The sequence below is a fragment of the Emydura macquarii genome, unplaced genomic scaffold (genome assembly GCF_026122565.2).
Source record: "Emydura macquarii macquarii isolate MOO-44397 ecotype Brisbane River unplaced genomic scaffold, CSIRO-AGI_Emac_v2 contig_2448, whole genome shotgun sequence".
Classification (NCBI taxonomy): domain Eukaryota; kingdom Metazoa; phylum Chordata; order Testudines; family Chelidae; genus Emydura; species Emydura macquarii.
This window is the reverse complement of record NW_027132585.1, coordinates 3,736,515-3,761,967: the sequence shown is the minus strand read 5'-3', so window position 1 is coordinate 3,761,967 and position 25,453 is coordinate 3,736,515. Positions and strand designations below refer to the sequence as shown.

At 43.7% G+C, this 25,453-nt stretch overlaps 1 protein-coding gene across 1 annotated transcript in view; it reads right to left on the bottom strand.

The window, feature by feature from the left end:
• Nucleotides 1-25,453, bottom strand: part of DHX15 (DEAH-box helicase 15) — an 82,967-nt gene that overhangs the window by 23,172 nt on the left and 34,342 nt on the right. The window contains exons 6-7 of the mRNA XM_067562567.1: nucleotides 7,157-7,324; nucleotides 130-216 (exon numbers count right to left, since the gene is read on the bottom strand). Coding sequence (XP_067418668.1) covers nucleotides 130-216; nucleotides 7,157-7,324 — 255 coding nt within the window. The remainder of the gene's footprint in view (nucleotides 1-129; nucleotides 217-7,156; nucleotides 7,325-25,453) is intronic.

Sequence of the window (25,453 nt, the reverse complement as noted above, 5' to 3'; positions counted from 1 at the left end):
TTCTCTTTTACAAAAGACACTAAACAATATTTGTAGGAATAGTAGAAGAGTTACTTGCAAGCAGAGTCCAAAGCATTTTCTGCCCTATTTAAGCAAGAAGCAATTTAAGTTAAGAGATCACATATTTACCTTTTGCTTAGCAAATCCAGGATCAATCACAAACACAACGCCATCTATTGTTAATGACGTTTCAGCAATATTTGTGGATACAACAACCTGTTGAAAAACAAAACAAAAATGTACACATCAAGATAACAGATACTATAGTAAATTTAAAGAACTTAAACATGCAATAATGCACACAGCTAGGAGAGCAGTAATTCAGTATCAACACTAACTTTTTGAAGTCTTGTGAGCAAATTCTCAGTTACACTACATTACCACCACCTTTAGAGCTGTAACCTAGGACAAGTCACAAATCAGAATAAATCTCACTGGAAACCTATAAACTGTTATTCTACTGAAGAGAAAGCCCTGCTTTTGTCCACTAAGCACTCTCCTCTCTCCCTTGTTTTCTCCATTAAAAACTCAGTATCATTACAAATCATGCTAGTTTACAAATAAAGTTCCAAGAGCCAGTACTTTGCACTGATGTTAATCATGGTTTTACACGTTTCATACAATGCAGGTACAAATCTATTACTATTAATTTTACCTAAAGAATTAAAAAAATGTATAAAGTCAGTAAAAGCCAGTTAACTAGAATTGCAATCATATGTTACACACACACTACAAAGATGGTTCAGACAAGACATGAATTCAGGGTTCTGAATATTTCCTGCATTTCTTTCCTTCCTATAAGTGCTAATGAAGTAATCTATTAGCAATCACAGAACCGTGAATTAAGATCTTGGTACATAAAATCCAAAAAGGTCCATGGTTAATTACTCTATTTTAAAATAACTGAATTAACAAGTGTCTAAATATCACCTTTGTTGGTCACATTTTTTAAATTACTGCAAAAACGGACATTTAAAGTTGAATGTGTGTTAAAAGTCAAACTTATTTTCATTCTAAGATTCCAATATTCAGTTAATTCTTGTACACACACATAATTTAAGTGGAACACACTCCAAACATTAAGTTGTCATCCAACTACAGTGACTTTAAATAAACCAAGTTAAAAGTTAGTTTTTTGAGAGTTTTTTTTTTTACTTGCTTAACTACAAAAGTAACAGATCTAGAACTTCTCTAGCATAACACCAAGGGAATTTAAATTTAAATAGGCCTTTCACCTGTGAACTGCAAAGCATTTTATAATAGTAAATATCTCCATTTTATGGATTAAGAATTTGAGGCAAACAATGATTTGTCCAAGATAAGGACAAAATCAGGGACAGAGCTCAGTATAGCCCGGGTCTGATCCCAGCTTACTTCTCCTAACCACTTTGCTACTCATTACCCCAGCTATCTCTCCCCCACAAGAAGATTTCTATGCAAGTCTACAATTTAAATGTCACTATATAGTCAAAATGATATAGAGGTTGAAAACTAATTCTGTAGTGAACTGGAGTTGTACCACACTCAAGCAAGAAACAATGTTATATGTAGAACAGTTTCTCAACCTGTGGTACGTGAGACACAGGCAGGGGGTACGCGGCAAAAAACCCAGTGAAGGGAGGCAGCTGCCAGCTTCCCGCCCAGCCGGGGAAGTTGGGCATCAGCTGCTGGCTTCTTGGGATGCTAGGCAACAGTCACTGGCTTGGGGGCGAACAAAGTGGGAGCCCAGCAGGAACCTCCAGCCTCCTGTGACCTGGCTTGAAGATGAGCAGCAGCTGTCTGCCGCCTGCCCACATCCCGGGGTCCCAGCCTGCATGGAAGCCTCCTCTACCCCAGCTCAGACTGGGGGGCAGCTGACAGCCAGACAGCAGCCATCTGCAACTTGCCCAGGTGGCAGCTCCCCTCCCCAGCTCAAAGCCTGGTGCCCAGAAAGCCAGGTGGAGAGCCCAGTGGCTTTCCCAGTCCTGGAGCCAGGTTCTAACCAAAGGTTTACTTGTCAATTTCACTGCTCTAGCTGAGCAGTGAAATGGACAGCCCCAGATTTTACCAGTATAAAAATCTTAAGAGGGGCCCACACAGTGTAATTTGCCCCAGGCCCGCACCCCCCTAGGGACGGCCATGGGGAGTGCTGCTATCCGCTCTGATGCGCCACTTGTGCCTGCTCATACCTCACAAGTTCCCGCCTGTGTGAGGAGAACACCACCTGACCCAGCCATCAGGCCATAATGATTGGCTGGCGTTGACCTTTGCTCCTATATGGAGGAAAACAAGGAGGAAGGAGGGGAGGAACAGCAGGGGGTTTTGTGATCTGCCACAGCCACACAGCACTGCAGCCCTCAGAACTCTCCTGCTTTATGGGAAATACCATCGTTCAGCAGTAAAGGGGGAAAAGATTGTATTTCTCAGAGTGGGAGTGTTGGGGTACTTTAAGTTTTCAGAAGTTAGGGGGTACTTGCTACTTAAAAGGTTGAGAAACACTGATGTAGAACACATCAAACAAAAATGAACACATTCATCCAGAGGTAATCGGTACAAACTAGCTACATAGATAAAAGCCATAAACACTTTAAAGACAATTAAAATAAATGCTGACAGAATAGCTAGATGCATTTTCACATTAATTCTATAAATCATTTATAACGTAAATTAAAGTAGTGTCTATTTTAAAGGGTTAAGTTAACCCACCTCCATGAAATGTACACTGATTCAGCTTGCTATGAGATACTTATTTATTACAAATATATTTTTATATGAGCCTAACATGCCTAACATTTGGCTCTGCAGATGTGCTGGGCTTCCATGCCCACATTCTGAAATTCCCAAATGGGAATGGAAGCCCTTGGCCCCAGCCATAACACTTAAATATTGCCCTGAAGAGCCCGTTGACAATTAAGGCACTTGTGCTGCTGAAAATTCTATGAGTTCACCTTGCTGCTGTGTGCTCAATCCATATAGATCCAGTAATAGTTTATGCACTTCACAATCTCCAAAGATGCCACTCAGCACATCAGGTGAAAAAAATATGCACTGCCCAAACCTTCCATAGCCCAAACCCATCATAACTTTTCCACTGTAAATGTCACATGTAACTAAATGATAAGCATAGGTGCTTAGTGCTGTTTTACGTATGTAAAAGCCTTTGAAAAAAAATCCCACCCAGAAAACCAAAATGGAAGTTAAAGCATGAAAAACTGTTTTGAAATTAAAAGAATAAATCAGTTTTAAATTACACAAAATGTAAGTTATGACTACAAGCTTAGCTGATTTGTAATTATAAAGTGCTTCTATTAACTTGATATTTAAATACCTATTTAACAACTTGCTTCACTGCATTTTCTTTTAGAGACTAAATTAAACAAATTATTTGACTATTAGATTAAAAATTGTATGTCTATATACAATGGCTTTACCCAGTGCCTCCAATGAATTTGAAACTGTTCATGACAATAGAACAACCTGGGATTTCAATTCTGCTGTGCTCTATTTATACAGGTTAATTGATAAGAGTAGAATTTCACAATATATGACTGGAGTTCTCTTCTCATTTGTGCCAAATATGTTAAACAAACATTCAGTTTTTAATATATATTTGAGAGATGAATAACTTAATCAGTGAAAAATCAATCAACTAATAGGAAAGTAATAGGAAAGTTAGCAAAGTATCCTTCTGTGATAAAGTATGAATACCAAATATGGCAGCAGATCACTGTCATACTGACCTGAAGGAAAACATGCTCATCCTTGCCCATACTCCAGGTAAGGGTAAAGTCGGTAATTGCAAGGGAATAGATCTAATTGCCCTTTATTAAAAATATAAAAACAAGTAAAGGGATTGTAACTCTGTGTTTATGCCAGCACCCAGGGTACAACACAGGTATTTACTGATTTTCCCTGGGGTTACACCAGGGAATACAAACAACAGTTTAGCTCTCTCCAGTTTGACTATAACTTTGCTAAATGTTAGGCTCGTTGACACAGGAGTAAGCCCCACAACTTTCAGATCTGAATTTAAAATATATTAAACATATCTGAATTTAACATATTATGCTTGTGTAATATAGTGAGATTCCCTCTTTCTATACTGAAATTCTTAAATATTAATACAACATTTTTAAAAATGTGTCTGCAAAAATCTAATAATTTTAAAGGAAACAGTTATAACAATTAAATTGTGTTTTATTTGCTTTGCGACCAGTAGAGATTTAAAAAAAAAAATTTTAAGCACACAAGTGACTTAGGAACCCACATTCAGTTTGAAAAGTGATGGGGCTCCTAAATCACTTGGCCTTTTAAAAAATTGTACCCCATCTTAAAAACTTGATTCTAATTTAAAGGATTTTAAACAGAGTAATTATACATCAGTACAACACTTGGAAAAGTATAACATGATGGCGTCAAAGCAGCATAGCTTCTGTAAGTGGGATCATTTTCAGATAAATTGTTTCTCTAATCGTGAGTTAAACAGTAGAAAACTTGGCATAGATGGTTTGTTTTTTAAAAAATATTGTTAAAAAAGTATGAAGAATTTTTAAAAAAGCTATAAGAACACAGGGTACGGATGCTGGAGGACAAGTCTACAAGTGATTTAAAAGCCTGATTAAGCAAACACCATCCATAATAGATTCAGATGCAGCAAATCTAGGTTTTCCTTTAAAGAAGTTTATAGCCCTTACAGCTGGAAAGAAAATCTTCAAAATGTGAACCAATTGTAAACTGTTGGAAAGTTAGATTAAAAAGTCTTGCACACAGCCTGCAGGAGATGAAAGATAACCTGATTCATCTAATTGGTAGACACTGTTGAACGTTTTCACATATGGCTGCATAAATCTGTGCCTAAGTTTGCACAATTATAACCGTATAGGAAAACAGGATACCTGGACATCATAGGTGAATGGTCAAATAAGCAAAAGGGGAGGAAACAGTGGTGTTCCTAAATGTGCCATGTTCTTTTTTTCCCGCACCAGTAATGTTACTGTTATGTAGAATATTACCAACTTAAAAAGGTACGGCCTGAGAAAAGGGTAACGTTCTCAATCACTTTAGAAGCTAGAGTAGTTGTGTATGGGATCGTGACTTTTACCAGGTGCAAAGATACAAGCCTATTAGATGAGTGTTTCTGGCCCAAGTACAGCAACTGCGCCTTTATAGATTCCCAGACCAAGTCAAAAAACTCAGCTGTCTCAGACATCTTATGTCAGAATTAGGGAAAAGATAAATCCTTCTTTGTTGCATGATAGCCCTGCTGATATTCCTTTACATGGGGGATGGTGACCTCGAGATCACCTGTATCTAAATAAGACGCCACCTTCCTCCCAAGTCTGAAGCTACCTTGCATAAGGTTGCTGGTCTTGTCCAAAAGATTTGGAGAACAAAGAAGGCCTGGAGCTTCAATAATGCATCAGGAAACACCAATACTGGCTGTAACAACAGCTTTCGCACAAGATGCAATGCTATAATACAAGATCTAGCCCTTGTTCCATCCACACAGCTAAAACCCAAAATGTCCATATGAAAGACGATTTTCTAATTGTCAACAACCTGAGATCTGAAAGTCAAGCTGCATTCTGGGTTGAGTATCTTGGCGACAAATAAAGATCCTGAAATCACAATTTATTTAACAAGTCTATTAATAATGTGTAAGCCAGAAGAGACTACAGCTTCCTCTTTCATTACTACAGTGACTTTGGAGAAGAAAAATAGTAAACATTTCTGTCACTAAAGCAACCAAACAATTCAGAATACACAGAGAACAGATCTGTTGAGCAAGGCACCATTTTTACATAAACACTTTAGGTCAGAAGCCATTATATACCTACTTTTGCCCATAATTTATACTTTTCCAGTCTATCAATCCTTGTAACACAATACTTGCTAAGGTTAGAGTGCCTTCTTGTTCAACACCAGCACAGGTTTTGTCAGGAAGGCATGCTGAAAGCTGTGCATCTGCAAACCACTTATCAAGAAAGCCAGACATTGCCTATTTTGAAGCATGTTACATTTTAAACATAAATGAAAATGTAATGAAATACAATGCTATCACTTGTTCATCACTGAGAAGCAATTTCATTCATTTAAGTCATTTACTAATGAAATCTTATTGCAGCATTAGTTTCATGATTTCAGACTGTATGCTTTCTGCAATCAACTTCAATAGGAAAAAAGGATCATTTCACTAGATTTAATAAGTGACTTATTCATCCAGAGCACAAGAAGTTGTCACTAGTATTTTGCATGCACTGTACTGAACTGAAAAGGCAATAATCAAGGAACAAACCCTGCCTAAAGCACATACGTTTCAGCTTTGAACTTCAAAATCTTCTGTTCAACTTCATGAATGTTACAGTTTAGCCAGTGTAGGGTCCAATATTCAGACTCAATTTTAGGTGACCTCAAGTTTCATATAGATTAAAAAAACTAAGTAACTTCTATTGTTCTTTATACCCATATGCAGCAAAACTACCAATCTCAAGCCATAATACATAATTTCTGAGTTTTATGGTAACCCCAATAGGCCAAAGGGGTTGATACATTGAAGGAAAGGGGACCTAAATACAGGGTATTTCCCAGAGAAGGAAAAAAGGGTTTCTGACTTCCATTATGATTATTATTTGGTTGCTTATCTTAACCCATCCAATTCTCAAAAGAGACCTTGCCTTAAAGCATCCTTTGAAGATCAACAGATAGGATTCTGATGAGATCAAATTCAGATGGCCCACAGCATTTAAAATAAGGGATTTTGTCAAATCCAGTTTCAGCTGATTTGAACTATCATGGTATTACAGGAGCAGAGAATTTTCTGAAAGCCAGGTCCCATTTGATTTAGAGCTTTAACATTCAACAATTCAGGGCTTTATAGGAGGAAATCTGTGCCTTGAACTGAACCCGGAAATAAACTGGAAGCCAGTGCATATTAAAGCAGATGTAACATTTAATTTGACAGCATCCCTGTAAGTCCTTACCCTAAGCAATATTTGGTTACATTGCTCAAGACTGCTTCAAAATAAGAGTTTGAGACCAATATTTATATTTGTTGCTGTCCAAATACATTTAAGATTAACAGCTGAAACTCACTACATTTAATTCCCCCCTCCCCCAACTACTATAAGCAGTTTGATAGTAAATATACTAAGGTACAAACATTTTCTGATACTATTACCTTTCTTCCTATTGCTCCGGTTGGCTTTTTAGGAGGGGGAGGTTCAAAAATCCTCTGTTGTTGCTGTGGGGGAAGCGTTGAATATAGTGGAATGATTTTGATGTCACCAACTTCAGGACCCAAATCATCAATTTCACGCTTTATCCTCTTACAGGCTTCATCAATCTCCTACAAAACGAAAGTTGGCACACACACACAAAAAAACCACACCTCATGAAAACACTCATTTTATTTTAAAACTCGGCATAGCAACTAAACTATTTCCAGCTACAAAACAGCAGTTATTTTTACTTTTAAAACCAATCTGGGTGCTTTCAGAATTTCCAAAGGGATTTCCACAACAGTCCATGATACCTCAGCTTCTATACTTTAATGAACATGTAACAACCTTATTTGCATTCAACACCCTTTTTCTTTTAGTCATGTTTCCTAATTAATTCTCTACAAATTGTACTAAAATTGAAATCTCTCACCCAGGAATATTAAACTGCACTCATGACCTTTTCAATTTTCACAATCTAAAAGAAATTGATGTGCAAGATATTTTAAATAAGCCAATTAAGCTTTAATGTCACGTATCACTAATGCAATTATATGGAAGATTTGCTTCATTGTACCTAATGAGAACAAACACCTTTACAGTATAAACAAGGATGTTCAAGAACCAGACAGAACTTAGTCCAACATTTTAGAGCTTATTTTAAAATTTGTTAAAATTCCACCTAGACTAAACATTGAACTATTCTCAATCAATCTGAATTAATGCTGGAAGGATATATTTTGTGCATTTCTATAGTACCACAGTATCTAGTTTCTGAACTACAGAAAACATTTAACTCTGCCCATTCATTTACAACTTAATTTTATTTTAAGATAAATTGCATTTAAAATATGTCAAATGACACCTAATTATAGGAAGGTTTAATTAAAAAAGGAAAATATAACAGCAGAATTTTAGGTCAGTGATGGAATAAAATAGTCTCAGAATAAGAAACTACAGCAACCCCTGCTGGAATAATTGAAAGATATAGGTAATAACTAATGAGAGATCTGCAAACAGCCTTCCTACTAAAGGGGGAAATGAAAAGTTTTGTTCAAAAGAGAAATACATTTAACAAAAGTCAAAAATTACTACAATGTTTATCTAAACAATAAGGCCAGATATCCCTCACATTATATAACTAGGCTCCCTTTGAGGGTTATGCTGTTAAGTTGTCTGTTTAGCTAAGAAGAATTTTTTTTAAAGTGAATTAAGTCTCTGGAATTCTTCCTCTGAACAAATTTAAGAAAGTCAAAGTTATTTCTCAGATTAGAGAAAGCAGCAACATATTGCTGAAACATCTATTAGATGGAACCTATAAAAGCATAGGAAATAAAGAAAAACATTACTTGTTTTCAGGTTTCTGCATATTATTCAAATATCAATTCAAAGTTTAAAATTTACAACACTACACTCATCATTTTACAATGTTGACAGATGTACATACACCCTATGTAGGTCCAACAAAGCAGAAACAACATGTAGTTTGCCTACTTTTCTCTGACATTAGTTGAAGTGATACTTGGTTACACAGACCCTGAGTTTCAGACCCTTACTTCTTGTAAATTTAAATACACTAGGTACTTAAGATAATCCTCTTCTAGACATAGGTAAGCCTTGCAAACAAATTCTATGTTTTTCATAAAATATCTTCAAGAATCTGTGCTCAAATGCCCCCTACTGGTTTGTTAAAACAATAAAGGAGGAACTTCAAGTCTTAAGTCAAACTGCTTCAATAGATTCAAGGCACCTATATTGTAGCTTAGGAAATAGATGAATATTCAGAAAGGAGTAGCTAGCTTCATACAAGTGTGAAGTTGTTAGGCACACTTCACTCCCTGAAGTTGGAATGCACACTTGCCAATTTCTATGGTACTTATGTTATCTTGGCACTTCCAGTACAAATATTAACACAAATTAGATGTCGTTGGCAAAAATAACAGTCAAATGCTAAACAAAATTAATGTACCTTCCATCACGCCCTAAAAGCCAGAAGACTAGTTCTGATGGAATGCCACTAACAAATGCCAAAGACTGGGCTCCTCAAATGATAAAGCTCTGCTGTTGTCATAGCCAACATTATGCTTCAAGTTAAACTGGGCTTAGGACAAGCAAGCAGTCTGTTGATGAGCAGCAAAGAAAAAAGCCAGGTGTGTACAAAGCCACCCATCTCCCTTCAAAAGAGGGGAAGCCATATTCTGTACCAGCTGGAGCTTCCAAATATAATTTCAAGAGTAACTCTCATCAGAACTCATTAAAATAGTCCAACATAGAAATGACAAATGCAAAGATGACCATTGCTGTTGTCTCCTTGTGGAACTTACAATCTCCTTCCCAGCTGCACATAGTGATGGGCAACAATGACTACTTCTGCTAGTCTTAGAGCAACAATAAACTCAGAAGGATCCTGTGGCTATAAACCATTTTGATGGAAAGATATAGCATATCTCCACCCTCAGTAGATAGCATATTTCTCTAAATGATTCCAACCAGCCAACAAGTACTACTTTTGCCTTATCTATAACCAGCTCGCTTTCCTGCAAATCATTACGTCTCAAATACTAGGGGTCTGCAGCATATAAAAGCATTTAAAACATTCACTTCCAACTCTGAGCAGAACTGAGACTTTTCAGATAAAAGCTCCTTTCTGAAAAGTTGTCCTGTGGTATGGTGATTTCAAAATGTAAACTAACAAAAATGTGCTATGAGGGCATTAAGGATTCACAGCTAAGCATTCAAGAATCAAGAAATGCCAGAATTAAGGCTGCATGCGCAATGTTAGCCTTCTCCATGGACACATTAGAATGTCTTGAAATATAATGTGGTTGTGTAATTCAAGTACCAAAAACAATTTTTTCTTATAACGTCAGACACCACTGCAGCATCTTGTACTACTCTACATTTGCTAGACAAAATCTACAAAATGATTACATAAACACAAGACACATTAGATGAAGCTACGCTTCTCTGGAGCCCTTGCTTCATTCACTATTCATTATTCAGAGAAAATTTGGCAAGGGATCCTTTCAACACTGTAGATAAAAAAATCACAGGGTATGATGTATGATTGGAGAAATAGCATGCGATCAATGAAACACCACCATAATGTATTCACATGAAGAAACATCTCCTAAAGGTGCACATTAAACTAAGCTTTGAAGGAGGCTGGGTCCCCTATCATTACACATCATACAACATGTTCATTCAATACAGGTTTCCAGTAAACACTATGTACGTTTATAGCTAAGTCACCATCTATAAATACACAGTGCACGCCAATTACACTCAATACTAGTTTCAGTAGAATTATCCCTGGTGCAGCTGAGTGTACTGTACATGAGTGGAGAGCAACTTTTAGACTTGTAGCTTGGCAAAATCAAAACCAATTTTCATCAAAACAGTCAAGAAAGAGCAAGAGTTACAATGAAGGTGAACTACTGTAATATTTTACGGAAAGAACATTTAATCAAACTAGGAAAATATGGTCTAGATGAAATTACTATAAAGTGGGTACACAACTGGTTGAAAAACCTTACTCAAAGAGTAGTTATCAATGATTTGCTGTCGAATTGGAAGGATATATATCTAGTGAGGTCCCATGAAGGTCTGTCCTGGACCATGTGCTATTCAATGTTTTCAATAATGATTTGGATAATGGAACGGAGAGTATACTTATAAAAATATGCAGATGACACCAAGCTGGAAGGGGTTGTATGCACTTTGGAGGACAGGATTAGAGTTCAAAAAGATCTTGACAAATTGGAGAATTGGTCTGAAATCAACATGAAAAAATTCAGTAAAAACAAATGAAAAGCACTACACTTAGGAACAAAAAAAACCCAAACATTCAAATACGAAGTGGGGAATAACTGGCAAGTCAGTAGTAATGGCTGAAAAGATATGAAGGTTACTCCCTATAACTGGAGGTTCTTCAAGATGTATGGCCCCTATCCAGGGCCGTTTTAAGACCTCTGTAGGCCCAAAGCACACTTGCCTTCGTAGGCCTCCCGACCAAAATAACTAGTTTGATTTTAAGCTATTAATAAAATAGTTTTTTAAATAAAAATAAAAATTATATATAGAAAATTTTTTCGTAGGCCCTGAAAGTTTCGTAGGCCCTAGGCACTGTGCCTAATGGATAATACTGCCCTGCCCCTATCTGGATTCCAAATGTGGGGTGCGCATGCGCCGGAACTGTTTGTAGCAGTGTTCAATGACCAGTGTGTGCATCATGCGTCAGCCACATGATTCATCTGAGGTCTTATGAGGCTGCACAGATTGATGCCTCACCAGTCCCTCTTACTAACAGGCACAGAGCCCATACCAGAGGGGAAGGAGGATGGGATTGGAATCCAGATAGGGACCACACATCTCCAAGAACCACCAGTTACTGTAAGTAACCTCCATTTCTTCTTCGAGTGCTGGTCCCTATGTGGATCCCAAATGTAGGTAGCACAGTGAGCAGTACTCAGCATGGAAGTGGGAGTGAGGGCTTGCCAGAAGTGAGGGTCTGCAGGACTGCGTGTGGCCAACTGCCCCGTCTGCTGCTACCGGGAGGGCTATGGTGTAATTAGTGGTGAAGGTGTGGACAGAGGACCATGTGGCTACTTTACAAATGTCTGGCCACGGAACATCCACAAAGAGGGCAGACGTGGTCGCTTGCACCCATGTGGAATGAGTAGTGATGCCAGGCAGCGGAGAGACTTGAGAAAGGGAGTAAACACTGCTTGATACAATGAGAGATCCACTTGTAGAGACAGTGAGAGGAAAGGGTGCAGCCCCTACAACGTTCTGCGATGGTGACTTGGGTGAGAAATGAAAATTGTGCATGCATTGGAGGTAGAAAGCCAACACATGACAGGCAGAGTGCGCTCTCTCTGTGAGGCGTGCAGTTTTGGATTGCAGGATGGGAGGTGAATGGAGTGGTTAGATGAAACGGAGAGATTACCTTAAGTAGGAATTTGGGATGGAGTGTAAGGACATTTTGTCCTTATGGAAGACCGTGACGGGCAGGTCATCATAGCCGCCAACTCGCTAACCCATGGGGCAGATTGCTACCAAGAAATTACCTTCATGGAGAGATGGGTAAGGGAGCAACTAGCCTGTGGTTCGAAGGGCGGCTTGCTGAGTGTTGAGAGGACAAGGTTCAGATTCCAGGGGGAAACAGGGGTTTCAAACCAACGGGAAGGTGTTGAGAAGACAACAGAGGAAATGGATTGAGGTAGGGTGGCTAAAGTCAGAGTACCCATCCACTGTCGGGAGGAAGGCACTAAGCACCTCTAGGTGGACCCAGATGGAGGAGTGGCATGACCCGACTGTCAAAGATAGAGAAGGGAGTCAAGGATAGTGGGGACAGAGACTGGGTTGAAGGAGTGACAGTGACGGGCCACCCACACCATGAAGTGTTTCCACTCTGCTTGATAACATGTTTTAGTGGATGATAGGGATGGAAAAATTCATTTAATTAACTGTCTGTTTAAACTTCTAAAAATTGAACATTTAAATGGTTAAACATTAACTTACCCTACAGTTGCAGAAGTAGGTGGGGGGAGGGGGGCCCATCAGACAGTGACAAGCTTCTCCTCTGGCTGGCTCGGCCCTGCTGAACTGCCGCAGTTACTGGCTCTGCCAGCTGAGTGCAGGCAGAGCTTGGGGAAGCAGCCGCACAGACCCCTCAGAGTCTACAGTCTCGCTCTGCCTGAGGTTGCTGGCGGAGGGAGGAGACGGAGGCAGCCTGTCCATGAAGGCCACACCTGCGCGGTTGCAGGGCCACAACTGGGCAGCTCTCACTCGGCAAGGAGGCACTGAGTCCAGCGCAGCTCCCCCCAGGCACGTGCTTGCAGAGCTGCAACTGGGCAGCTCTCACTCAGCCAGGAGGGTCTCCCAAAAGCAATGTTTAAACTAATTAAGTGGTAAGACTGCTGCTCACTGTTTAAATGTTTAGCCACTTATATTCCTAGTTGATAGATACCTACTAAGTGAAAGGAGGTCACATACTGGTGTTGAACACGTTGTCTACTCGTGAACTGCATACAAATACCAGGCTGGGAGGTGAAGCAGTTCTAGTTTGGGGGTGTCAGAGCTGACCATGTTGCTGTGTGAGGAGATCTGGGAGTGGAGGAAGGTGAATCAGCAGGTAAACCAAGAGAGAAAAGATTGGTGAAACAGTACTGACGAGGCCAGAAGGGAGTGATGAGGATGAGGACAGCACGGTCTCATTGTATTTTGCAGAGTATCTGTGGAAGCAGTGTTATGAGTGGGAAGGCGTACCAGACGGACGGATCAAGGGAAGGGAAGCGTGTCCCCCTCACAGCCTCATCCAAGAGTGTCCCTGGAGCAGAAAAGAGGGAGCTTACGGTTGGTAGGAGTCACAATGAGATCCCAGCTTTGCATGCCCCACTTGCAGAAGGTAGACCAGAGAGTGTAGTCGCATAGCTCCCACTTGTGGTTGTTGTGGAAGGAATGACAGAGCATCTGCAAGGGTATTATTGGTGCCCGGAAGATGGACCACATGAAGCATTAGTCATGCCTGAGGCACCAGGTCTACAGATGAATGGCATCCATGCAAAAAAGGACAAGTCCTGTTTGTTTATATGGATGTCAGCCATCATGTTGTCCAAGAGGAACAAATGACTGGATCGGAGAAAGGGCTGGAACGCCTGACAAGCGAGGTGGACTGCTCATAATTCCAGGATGTTGATGTGCATCCTGGCCTCTCTGGGGTCCTTGGGCAGTATGGCCCTCCAGATGCGTGTCCCAGCCTACAAGCGAAGCATCCATTGTGAGGGTAGTACTGGATGTGGGAAGGTTGAAGGGGGTGCCCGCCATGACCTTGGTGAGGTCGCACCACAAGAGAGAAGTCAAGACTGAGGGAGGGAGAAGTACCCTTTTGTGGAGGTGATCGACAGTTGGAGACATCGCATGTTTAGGTGTGCATGAGGGGTGACCAAGGTGCAGGCAGTCATATGGCCCAGGAGGGAGAAGCACGGTCAGAGATGTGCAATGAGGGAAGTGAGGGCTACACAGTGGTCCTACAGCAGAAAGGCTCGTGCTGCAAGGGTGTTTAGCCAAGCTCCTATGAAAGTGAGCTTGCGGGTAGGTACAAGGGTCAACTTGTCCTCGTTGATGCAGATCCCCAAGCTCGCAAGGAGGGTTCATAGGGCATGAATGGTGGTCAGGAGACATTCCCAGCATGATGCAATTAGTAGCTAGTCATCCAGATACGGGAACAAGTGGCCAAGACATCACATCTAGGTCATCACTGCTACAAAGACCTGTAGAGCAGTGGCTATTCTGAATGGCAGAACTCGGAACTGATAGTGTGAGTAGCCTACCATGAAGCGAAAGAATTTGCGATGGGCGGGATGTATATCTACATGAAAATAGGCATCTTTCATACGGAGAACCGCAAACCAGGTTACAGGGGGCGAGGCAGAGGACAATCTGGGGAAGGGTGACCATGCAGAATCGGAACTTGCGAATGAAACAGTTTAGGGTCCGGAGGTCTAAAATGAGGTGAAGGCTGCCCCCTTTCTTCAATATGAGGAAATAGGAGGGACTAAAAACCATGGCCATGATACTGATGTGGAACACATTCTATTGCGCCCTTCCGGAGGAAGGTGTTTGCTTCCTCTTGGAGGAGATTTTGTTGTGATGGGTGTCCCGCTGCCCCATGTGGAGGTGGCGAGGGGGAAAGGAAACAAACTCTGAGGCACCCCAGTGTATGATGTCCAACACCCAGTGATCGGTGGTAATCTTGCTCGAGTTGAGGGCGAACTGAGCTAAATAGCCCCTGAAGATAACTGGATGGACCACATGAGAAGGGGAGGGTGGTTTGCAGGCCTCGAGGGAAGGAAGCAAAATGGATGTTTGGACAGGCACTGCAGGAAAGAAGAAGTGGACGAGGTAGTGGCAGCATGGTATCACGGCCATTGAGAGTGTTGAAGTTAACGTGGTTGGTCCCGCTGGCATTGAGGGTAAGATTGGTAAGAAGGGTACATGGGGCAGAAAGAAGACCCATACTGGCGGCAAGTTGGGGATAGTGTGTAAAGGCCCATGGACTGCAGAGTGGCACAAAAGTCCTTAAGCGAGTGTAGGCTTTCATCAGTTTTATCAGTAAAGAGTTTTTGGTTATCAAAAGGGAAGTCCTCAAGCATGGCCTGGGCGTCCTTTGGAAATCCCAACATCTGTACCCAAGAGTCCCTGCATAGTATCATCCCGGAGGCCAACGAACAGGATGCTGTGTCAGCTGCATCTACCGTGGCATAGACTACTAACGAATCCGGTGCTGGGTGTGTAAACAGAAAATCTGTATCTTTTCCAGGGACAAAGTATCTGCATTCTGCCCTTTTAGGTGTAGGCACATATGATGCAGGGCATGCCAGACTGCCCAAGCTGGTTGGAGAAATGTACTGTATATTGGAAGAGCGGTGCGCAAGAGTCCCATCAGCTGTAGGATGCCCAGGAACTCATCCTGGGAATCCTTTACGTCCTCTGCCAGTAGGTTAAGGTCCCTTGCCATGAACTGGAGCAGGTCTTGGCATTGACCAGGGAAAAAAGAAATGGCTGGATAAGTGCCTCGTCCGGAGAGGAATACGCTCCTGTGGGGATTGGTGGTTCCATCAGTTCTGGCGGTGCCAACGGTGTGGCATCTCGGGGTTCCTCATAAATCGAGGGAGGAGCTGTATAAAAACTGGGGAAGGGCGGTGGTGAGGCAGCAACAGTCCAAGCATATGGATCCGCCAAGGCCAGTGGAGCAAGATGGTACTGGAACCATGCATTTGTAGGAGATCCATACGTGGGTGCGTAGGGCAAGCGTCGCTGTTCTGGATTGTAGGATCAAGCCAGTGGAAAAGGTGGGCTCCTGTTCCAAAGACCAATCTGAATCTGAAGGTTGGTCCAGAAATGGTGGTGCCGTTGGGACAGCTGGAGCCAGCTCGGAGCAGCTCTGCAAAGATTCGCTCACTTGCTGCTCTGACGGTGCAAAGACAAGCAGCTCAGAGCAGTGGCTTAACAGGACTGGTTCATCTGCCAGTGATAGAGAACATATGGTTCCTGGAGATCCGGGATGCGGTGTGAAACCGGCATACAGAAGAGGAAGCTTGGCCATAGGTATAAGTGGAGATAAGCGGCCAGGTATGCATGGTACCTGGCATGGGAGGTTCTGGCAGCATGGATGGAACTGGGGGTGGGGGCAGTGGTTCTGCAATAGAAGTCGAGGATGACACTAGTTAATCTCTACGGTGTTTAGACTTGTGCTCCTTCCGAGACTTTTTGAGTGGAGGGGAAGCCGAGTCCTCCAACAACTTCTCACCTAACCAGGCGTCTCAGGGAGGCAACACTGTACTTTGAGGCGGTCCCTCTCGGGAAGCCACCCTTGTGCCTATGCACGTGCTTCTTATGAGCATGGTGCTGTTTCAACAGTGCAACCGGTACTACTGGTGGTGCCAGAGCCAGCGAAGCACTCACCTGCGGTGAGGCCGACCGCTCCAGTGGATCGGCCAGCGTGCCATCTGAGTGCACACGCGTGCGCATTCCTTCCTGCAGGAGATGTTTGTGGAGTCAGAGCTTCCGAGCCTTATGGTGGGAAGCAGCACAGATAACATGGGCTTCATCAAGCAATAAAGACAATGCTGGTGTTCATTGCTCAAAGAGAAGGAGCGCAGACACGACACACAGCCTTTAAAGCCGACTTGCTGTGGCATAATCCTCATAAGTGGGTGGGACACTACTACTGGACTAATAGACAACTACTACTAAATTCCTAATTGCTAAGCACTTAAAACCATGCTTAACTGTGTAAAGAAAAAAAAAACTATACACAATAATGATAAGAAGGATACTAATATGGAGATAGGAAGAGGGTTCTGACTCTGACCATGCAGCGGTAAGAGGGAGCTGGAGGGGATCAATCCGCATAGCCTCATAACACCTCTGACACACAACATGGCTGATGCACAACACACAGGCAGGTCGACAAACACTGCTATAAACAGTTCCAGCTCCGGCACATGGCATGCATGCACACCCCATGTTTGGAATCCACATGGGGACCAGCATTCGAAGACCTGGGAGTTAAAGGGAATACAAACTTAATACGGTCTAACAATGTAATGCAGCAGTGAAAGAAGCTAACATACTGGGGTATATTTAACAGGATTGTCGTATTAAGACACAGGAGGTATTTGTTCCACTCTACCTTGGCACTAGAGAGGCCTCAGCTGAAACAATGTGTCCATTCAGTGTACCACATTTTAAGAAAGTTGACGACAAATTGGAGACAGTCCAGAAAGCAACAAAAAGTTTAGAAAACATGATCTATGAGAAAAGGTTAAAAAACCAGGTATGCTTAGTCTTGAGGAAAGAGAACCGAGGGGGGGATGTCTGATAACATTCTTCAAATACACATAAAGAGGACAATGATCAAGTGTTCTCTGTGCCAATGTTTCCCAACCTGGGGGTTGCGAACACCGGGAGGAGTCACAGGACAGGTTTAGAGGGGTTCTAAGTACAGAGTTGCACTAAGGGGTGGTAAGGAAGGCAGTTGCCTGGAGCCACACGCCACAGGGGGTTCTGCAAAGCTAAGTTATATATTTCAGCCCCGGGCAGTGGGACTCAGGCTTGAGCTGACGTATCCCCTAGAAGACCTCTGTGTACCCTTGAACCATCGCCTTAATATACTTATTAGCAGGTGTTATTTCCTTTCAAAGAAATCTGGGTACTCAGTACAAACCTTCACAAGCAGTAAACAATATAGAACTAAAAAAGTTAGATATTCTATGGATATGCTAACAATTATGGGATATCAGGGCTGTCGTATAAAGGGACTTTAAGAAAATAATTTGGCCATTGCATCCTTTACCTCTTAAGCGCTTCAGGAACATGCCCTAACAAGGAAGCAATATTGACCTAGACTCAAGTCATATTGAACTACCACAGCTTGATAGTTTATAAAGCAGGTGATGATCAAGAATTCCAGCCTAAAAGATCAATTTTCCTGGAATCTCGGTAATTTATGGTAGTTTTGTGAGATCTTCCAAAGCCCACATTTTATTTTCCAGAAATACCTAGAGCATTCCATAGCTCAAAATGAAGTCTGCATATCTACTGATAATGTAAGCCTTCCTCAGGGCCCTGGGCTTATGCAGTATGGAGGTGCTTCTCAAGAGTAAGCATTGACAATACTCCGAAAAAGCATAACTGAAGAATGCAAAGCTATATACTCAACTGTGCTGGTAATACAATATGTGAGTATGTAATCTTCCCCTCATAAAGATGAAGACAATTGCCTTCTCTATAGCTACTCTCTATGCCAATATCATGAAAACCTGATCACAGAGCTTACTACAGAATCTAAGATAAAAGGAAGATATCTGGGAGGTAAAAGGTTAAGTTTTAAGTTAACCCAAGAACTGATTTGTGGCATGGATTCATACTGTGAGGCTAACTATAAAGAGTTATGCTTCATAGAAACACATGTAGGAATCTTCATGTAAACCTAATTGGCACAACTGCACGTGCAAGTAGACGAGGCAAAAATGGCAGCAGCACTGCATCATTATTCCTCCCCAATGAGTGATGATGAATGCTACAGTAACTTTATCTAAGAGTTTAGTTACTGTGGACATGTACACACTGACAGCGGCAAATTCGCTGCCGTCAGATCAATCTATCTGAATCGACTGAGCAGCAGTGAAGACCCGCTCAATCGATCCGGAAGTCGATTCAATTAAACCACCTCCTCAAAAGGCGTAGCAGTGCATCGACGGGAACGCATTTCCCGTCAGCGCAGCATAGTGGAGACAGCGCACAGAAAAGGATTTAGTAAATCGACGTGAGTTATGCAAGCTACATAGAGTAGCTTGCGTAACTCCCGTTGACCACTATCGAATTTTCCGGTGTGTACTAAGCCTGTATAAAGGCCATTGTCTACTTTAGATCTTTGTACAAACCACTCACTTTTACTGGAAGATCTGCATGGATTGAAGGTAGTATTAGACAGTGGAACACACACACACAAGCAATGGACACTTTCCAAGCACAAAGGAATACATAATCATTGAACAAAGACTGTAGTTTAGCTGCCCAAAAACAGAGTTAAGGTAGCCCAGTGGTGCCTCATGCCTTTCCAGATTGTCTAGTTCAGCTATGCTCGAACCTCTGAAAAGCAGGAAATGAAAAGTTAGGGCACCCACCACACCCATAATGCAACTGACTCTGCTTTCTGGCTTTGACAAAAGCCATTGGGAATGGCTTAGTAAGGGAATGCCAGGATAAGCAGACATGAAGGACTATGAGAAGGCACCCCTGCTTGTGTTGTTTCACAAATTCACATTCCAGCATATATATATTCCTGCTGAGTCTAGTGTTGGGCATAGTAGCTGTGATGAATGGTGAAAGGATTAATTTGAGCACACTACAGAGTTGTCACTATGATATAAGGAGAGGTGCCCATGTACCATGATGGATGAAATATGCTTCATTTCAACACTAAGTTCTGTAGGTTATCTCAGAGGCACACAAGGGTGTCTTCTTGCCATAGGATTATCAGCACTGTGGTGGCTTAAATGAGAGGACTCTCCACAGCTTAATGAGGGATAAGTGAAAGCAATAGCTCTGAAAAAATTTTCAGGGCAAGGGTGAAGGGTAATAATATTCCCAAGTCTGGGCCTGTGTGTGTGAGGTAGGCAGCTCCTGATTGCTACACATGACCTAAACCCAAGTTCTGCCTTAGCACACAGAGGGTGTTTTACTTTGTCCTATGTGCTCAGGTGCTCCATTCTCAGAGTGTTCCACAGAAGCTGCAAGGGTAGAGTGGTTTCATTGGGATGTTGGGGCATCGCTGAAACGGCAGAGTTAAGATTGCATGTACTTTTACTGTTCATTTCCTAGTTTTTGGAGAGTAGAGGAATTTGAAGTCCTGGAAAGGCAATGAGGCACCACTGGGCATCATTAATTTTTTTTTTTTTAAACCACTTCTTAGTACTCGTATTCCACAGTCCAACTTTCCCATTCCACTGTCTCTGGCTCCTTACCAATGATCGAACCAACTACAAAGGGCACTGGCTTCATGTTAGTTCATTTAAAGGCCCTGTATCATCTCATCTCTCTGCCTGTCCAGCACTTCCCAGCACAACTCCCCACAGAGGGGCAGGCATCAGCAAGGGCCCCAACAATGGAGGAGCAGAGCAGAGAATTCAGGACGAGTTCAGGGGCTGACAGGGAGTCAGTAGGAATGTGTTCTTAAGAGGAAAGAGAAATGGAGAGTTTGGGAGGCACAACTGAGGCCCTCCTTCCCCCCACACACATTCCCCATTGCACAGCTCTAATCCATCCTTTCCTCATCACATCCTTGCATTGCTCTGACCTCATCTTTTCTGCTAGAAGCAGCAGCAGCAACACAGGAAAGGATGAGGCTGGCATTCCTTTGCCACTGCTCAAGGCAGCATGCAAAAAGGAGTGAGTTCTGGGTTCTTTCCCCTGTGTGAGACAGCAGGGCCAGACAGCAGCAGGAGGGTCATAGAAGGGAGATATGTAAGCCCCAGAATGTTCTGGGCCTTGTTCCCTGCAGAGTGAGCAAGTTAATTAGGAGCACCTGAGGCCAATTAAGGTCCAGCTAGAGTCCTGATAAAAACCCCTGCTTGAGCCAGATAGGGGAGGAAGGAAGGAGAACTGGCAGTAGTGTGGGAGGAGTGTTGCGATCAACCAGAGGAACCAGACCAAGAGCCACAAAAAAGGTACAAGAGAACAAAGGGGGAAATAGCCAAGGGGAAAGAAGTTCAGCTGCGAGCAGTGTCAGCAGCACATAGCTGCTATTCATAGGGCCCCTGGGCTGAGGCCCGGAGTAGAGGGCGGGCCCGAGTCCCCTCTCCCTCCCCCTCACTGTGCACTACAGAGGCACAGACGTTCAGAGACAGGGGCAACAGGTGGTGCCGACCCACCATACGAGAGCAAGCATGGGACCCACCATAGCAAAGCGGGCTATTTGTCACACCAGGCACAGAGGGCTTCACTTTCCCCCTTTTGATTCTGCTATGTCAGTATTTCTGAGCTCTCAAAGAGCAAAGATCCTTTAAAAGGACAATTCCTTATTCACTGAGGGATCATACAAAAGACGGTTACTTGAAAAACACCAGTTACAGGCAAGATGCGCTGTTCATGTCCATTCCAAGTAGGTGTGTGCGCACTGCGTGCACAGTTTGCCGGAAAGTTTTCCCTCAGAAGTATCCACAGGGTCAGCTCTGGTGCCCCCTGGAGTCGCGCCGCTATGGTGCTGTATATAGGGGCCTGCCACCCTCCGCATCCTCAGTTCTTTTTTGCTGGTTGCCTCCAACAGAGGGGTAGGCGGGTGGGTCTTGGAATAGACATGAGCAACACATCTCAAAGAACACCAGTTACGTGCAAGTAACCATCTTTTCTTCTTCGAGTGCTTGCTCTTGTCAATTCCAAGTAGGTGATTCCCCAGCTAGACCAAGGAGGAGGGTTCGGAGCTCAGGGAACCACAGATTGGAGCACAGTTCTGCCAAATGTTGTCTCTGGCTTCTCAAGTGATCGCGTAATGAGTAGCAAAAGTGTAGATAATGGACCACATGGCTGCCCTGCAAATGTCCTGAATTGGCACTAAGGCAAAATAGGCTCCTGTTGAGGCCTGGGCTCTCATCGAATGAGCCGTAAGCTTGGGAGTCGGCATGTTCGCCAAGTTATAGCATGTCCTGATACACAAGGTGTCCATGAAGAAATTCTCTGAGAAGAGACCGGAAGAGGCTAATGCCCTTCTGACAGCCAGGGACCGCTGTCTACGCTCCCGACTGTTAGCATGCAGCTTAGGGTAGAAGATTGGGAGGAAGATATCTTGGTTTACGTGAAACCAGGATACCACCTTCGGCAGAAACACAGGGTGGGAACAGAGTTGAACTTTATCCTTAAAAAACACGGTGTACGGTGGCTCCGACATAAGTGCCCTGAGCTCGGAGACTCTTCTGGCCGAAGTTATGGCTACTAAAAACACTACTTTCCAGGACAAATATAAAAGGGAGCACAATGCCAGAGGCTCAAATGGGGGTCCTGTCAAACGTGATAAAACAAGGTTGAGATCCCATCAAGGGATCGTTTGATGAGTAGGGGGATACAGGCTGTCTAGGCCCTTCAGGAACTACGATACCATTGCATTAGCAAAAAACAAGCGGCCTGCCACCTCTGGATGGAAGGCTTAGATCGCCACCAGGCGCATCTTAATTGATGACTGGGCTAGGTCCAGCTGTCTCAGGTGCAACGAATAGTCCAGGATCACGGGGACTGAGGCTGATTGGGGTGGAATACTCATCTGGGTGACCCATGCTGAGAACTTTTTCCATTTAGCCAGATATGTAGCCCTTGTGGAGGGCTTCCTACTGCTTAAGAGCACATACCACCTTACTGGGGCTCTGAGCATTCAAGTTCCAGGGAATTTAACCATGAAGCCTCCAGGCCATGAGGTGAAGGGATCCGAGGTTGGGGTGGAGAAGCGACCCGTGATCCTGTGTGACAAGATCCGGTAACAGTGGAAAGGTGACAGGACTGTCTGCAGAAAGGTCGAGCAGCAAGGTGTACCAGTGCTACCAAGGCCAGGCTGGGGCTATCAGGATGCCCTGTCCTGCTTGATCTTTCGCAGGACCCTCAGAATGAGTGGGATAGGTGGAAAAGCGTAGAGCAGCTGGCCGGTCCACGGGATGAGGAAGATATCTGCTATTGATCCCAGACTGTGCTTCTGAAAGGAGCAAAATTGGAGGCACTTCCTTTTGGACTTTGTGGCAAACAAGCCTATTTGGGGAGGTCCCCATCTCTGGAAGATGGTGTTCAACACGTCCAGACAAATGGATCATTTGTACTCAAGAAAGCACTTGCTGAGGTGTTCTGAACTCCTGGCAGGTATGAGGCCTCCAGGTGTATCGACCGTGTGATGCAGAAGTCCCAGAGTCTGAGGGTTTCCTGACATGGGGGAGAGGAGCGAGCTCCACCCTGTTTGTTTATATAAAACATGGCTGTCATGTTGTCTGTAAGGACCAATACCACTTTGCCCTCCAGATGATCTTGGAATGCCTGACATGCTAGATGTACTGCCCTCAACTCTCTCATGTTGATGTGAAGAAGGAGCTCTGACTGGGACCAAAGGCCTTGTGTTCTTAGCTGTCCCATGTGGGCTCCCCAGTCCATCGCTGAAGCGTCCATCACTAGGCAAACTGATGGCTGCGGTGCTGAAAAGGGGACTCCCGCGCATACACTGCTTGGGTTGCATCATCAGGTCAAGGATTCCAACACTGAGGGAGAGGGTCAGATCACACTGTCTATGCTGTGGCAAACCAGCTGGTACACCATGGCTAACCAGCTCTATAAAGGTCTGAGGTGCAGCCTTATGTGCAGTACCACATATGTTCATGCTGCCATATGACCTAACAGCCTCAGGCAGTTCCGGGCTGCCGTATGAAGGTACTGCCTCAGATTCTCCATGAGGGCCTGCAGTGCACAGAAGCGAGATTGCGGAAGCATCCAGCACCGCTCCTATAAACTCTGTTCTCCTGATCGGAATCAAAGTCGACTTGAGAATAAGACCCAATCTGTCGAACCCTGGTCCTGATGAACTGTACATCCGCCTCTACCTGAGCCCTGGTTCATCCTTTTATTAACCAGTCGTGAAGATAGGGAAACACCCGTACACCTCTTCCTCAGGAATGCCACTACCACTGCCATACACTTGGTGAAAATGAGGGGAGCTGCTGAGAGTCCGAACGGTAGGACAGTGAATTGGTAATGCATTTGACCCACAATAAAACGAAGGAATTTCCTGTGGCCTGGAAAGATGGCAATGTGGAAATACAAGTCCTTCAAGTCGAGAGCGGTGTACGAATTGCCCGGATCCAGAGAAGGGATAATCAAGGCCAGGGATCTCAACTTCATGTTGTTGAGGTTCTGGAGGTCGAGGATAAGGCAGAGCCCTCCTCTGGTCTTTGGGATTAGGAATTGGGATCCCAAGGGACCTCTTCCACCGCTCTGACTTTTAGGAGAGCCTGCACCTCCTTTTGCAGGAGTTGCTCATGAGAGGGGTCCCTGAAGAGGTTCAGGGAAGGGGAGGGCAGGCAGGCATGAGATAAACTGGAGGAAAATATCCCAGTTTCACAGTGCGAAGGACCCACTGATCAGAGGTCATTCAGGACCATGCATGTGAAAATGGGATAGACAGCGCAAAAATAAAAAGGGTTGGATCCGTGGAACTGAATGCTACGCCATCCTCGGGTATGCCCTCAAAAGTTCTTGTTTCCTCAAGGACTGTCTCGTGTGGCCAGAGCTCCTGTCGGAGGGGGGATTTTGGGGCTTATGTCTGTTATTGTTTCTGCCCCCTTGGCGGTTTGTGTCCTGCCTGGACAAGCCCTGGTAGAAGAGGGCCAAGGGTTGTGGCCTAAAAGGTGTCCTTTGCGGTGCTGGTGTATGGAGCCCTAAGGACTTCAGGGTGGCTCGCAAGTCCTTCAGACTATGCATTTTATCATCTATCTGAGAAGGAAAAAGGGCAGGATCCTCAAATGGGAGGTCTTGGATGATGGTTTGCACCTCCTGAGGCAGTTCTGAAGCCTGGAGCCAACAGCTCCGTCTCATTGTCACCCCTGACGACACTGTTCTGGCAGCCATGTCCGCATTGTCCAACGCTGCCTGGAGTAAAGTCTTTCAGACTGCCTTTCCCTCCTTAATATGCCCATCAAACTCCATCTTGGCATCGGAAGGCAGTGCATCTCCAAACTTCTCCACAGAGAGCCAAGAACTGAAAGCATATCTACTAAGGATAGCCTGTTGGTTCGCTATCCTAAGCTGGGAGCCCCAAACTTTCCTCCCAAAGAGAACCAGCTTCTTGGCTTCTTTTGCTTTACAGGTGGGACCCTGCTGCCCCTGACGCTCCCTTTCATAGCCACTGCCACTACAAGCGATGCAGGAAGTGGGTGTTTATAAAAATGCTCATGCCCTTTTGAGAGGAGGAAATGTTTCCTCTCCATCCGTTTGGCTGTTGGGACCAGAGAAGACGGAGTCTGCCACAGAGCCACAATGTTATACTTGATGGCTTTTATGAGAAGGAGAGTCACCGCAGAAGGACCTTCAGATGTTAGAATATCCACCATGGGGTCACCTCTCTCAGCAATCTCCTCTGCCTGAAGGCCTATGTTTCTAGCAACCCTGCAGAACAGCTCCTCGTGCACCCTGATGTTGTCTGGAACTGGCGCAGGCTAGGCCTCTGC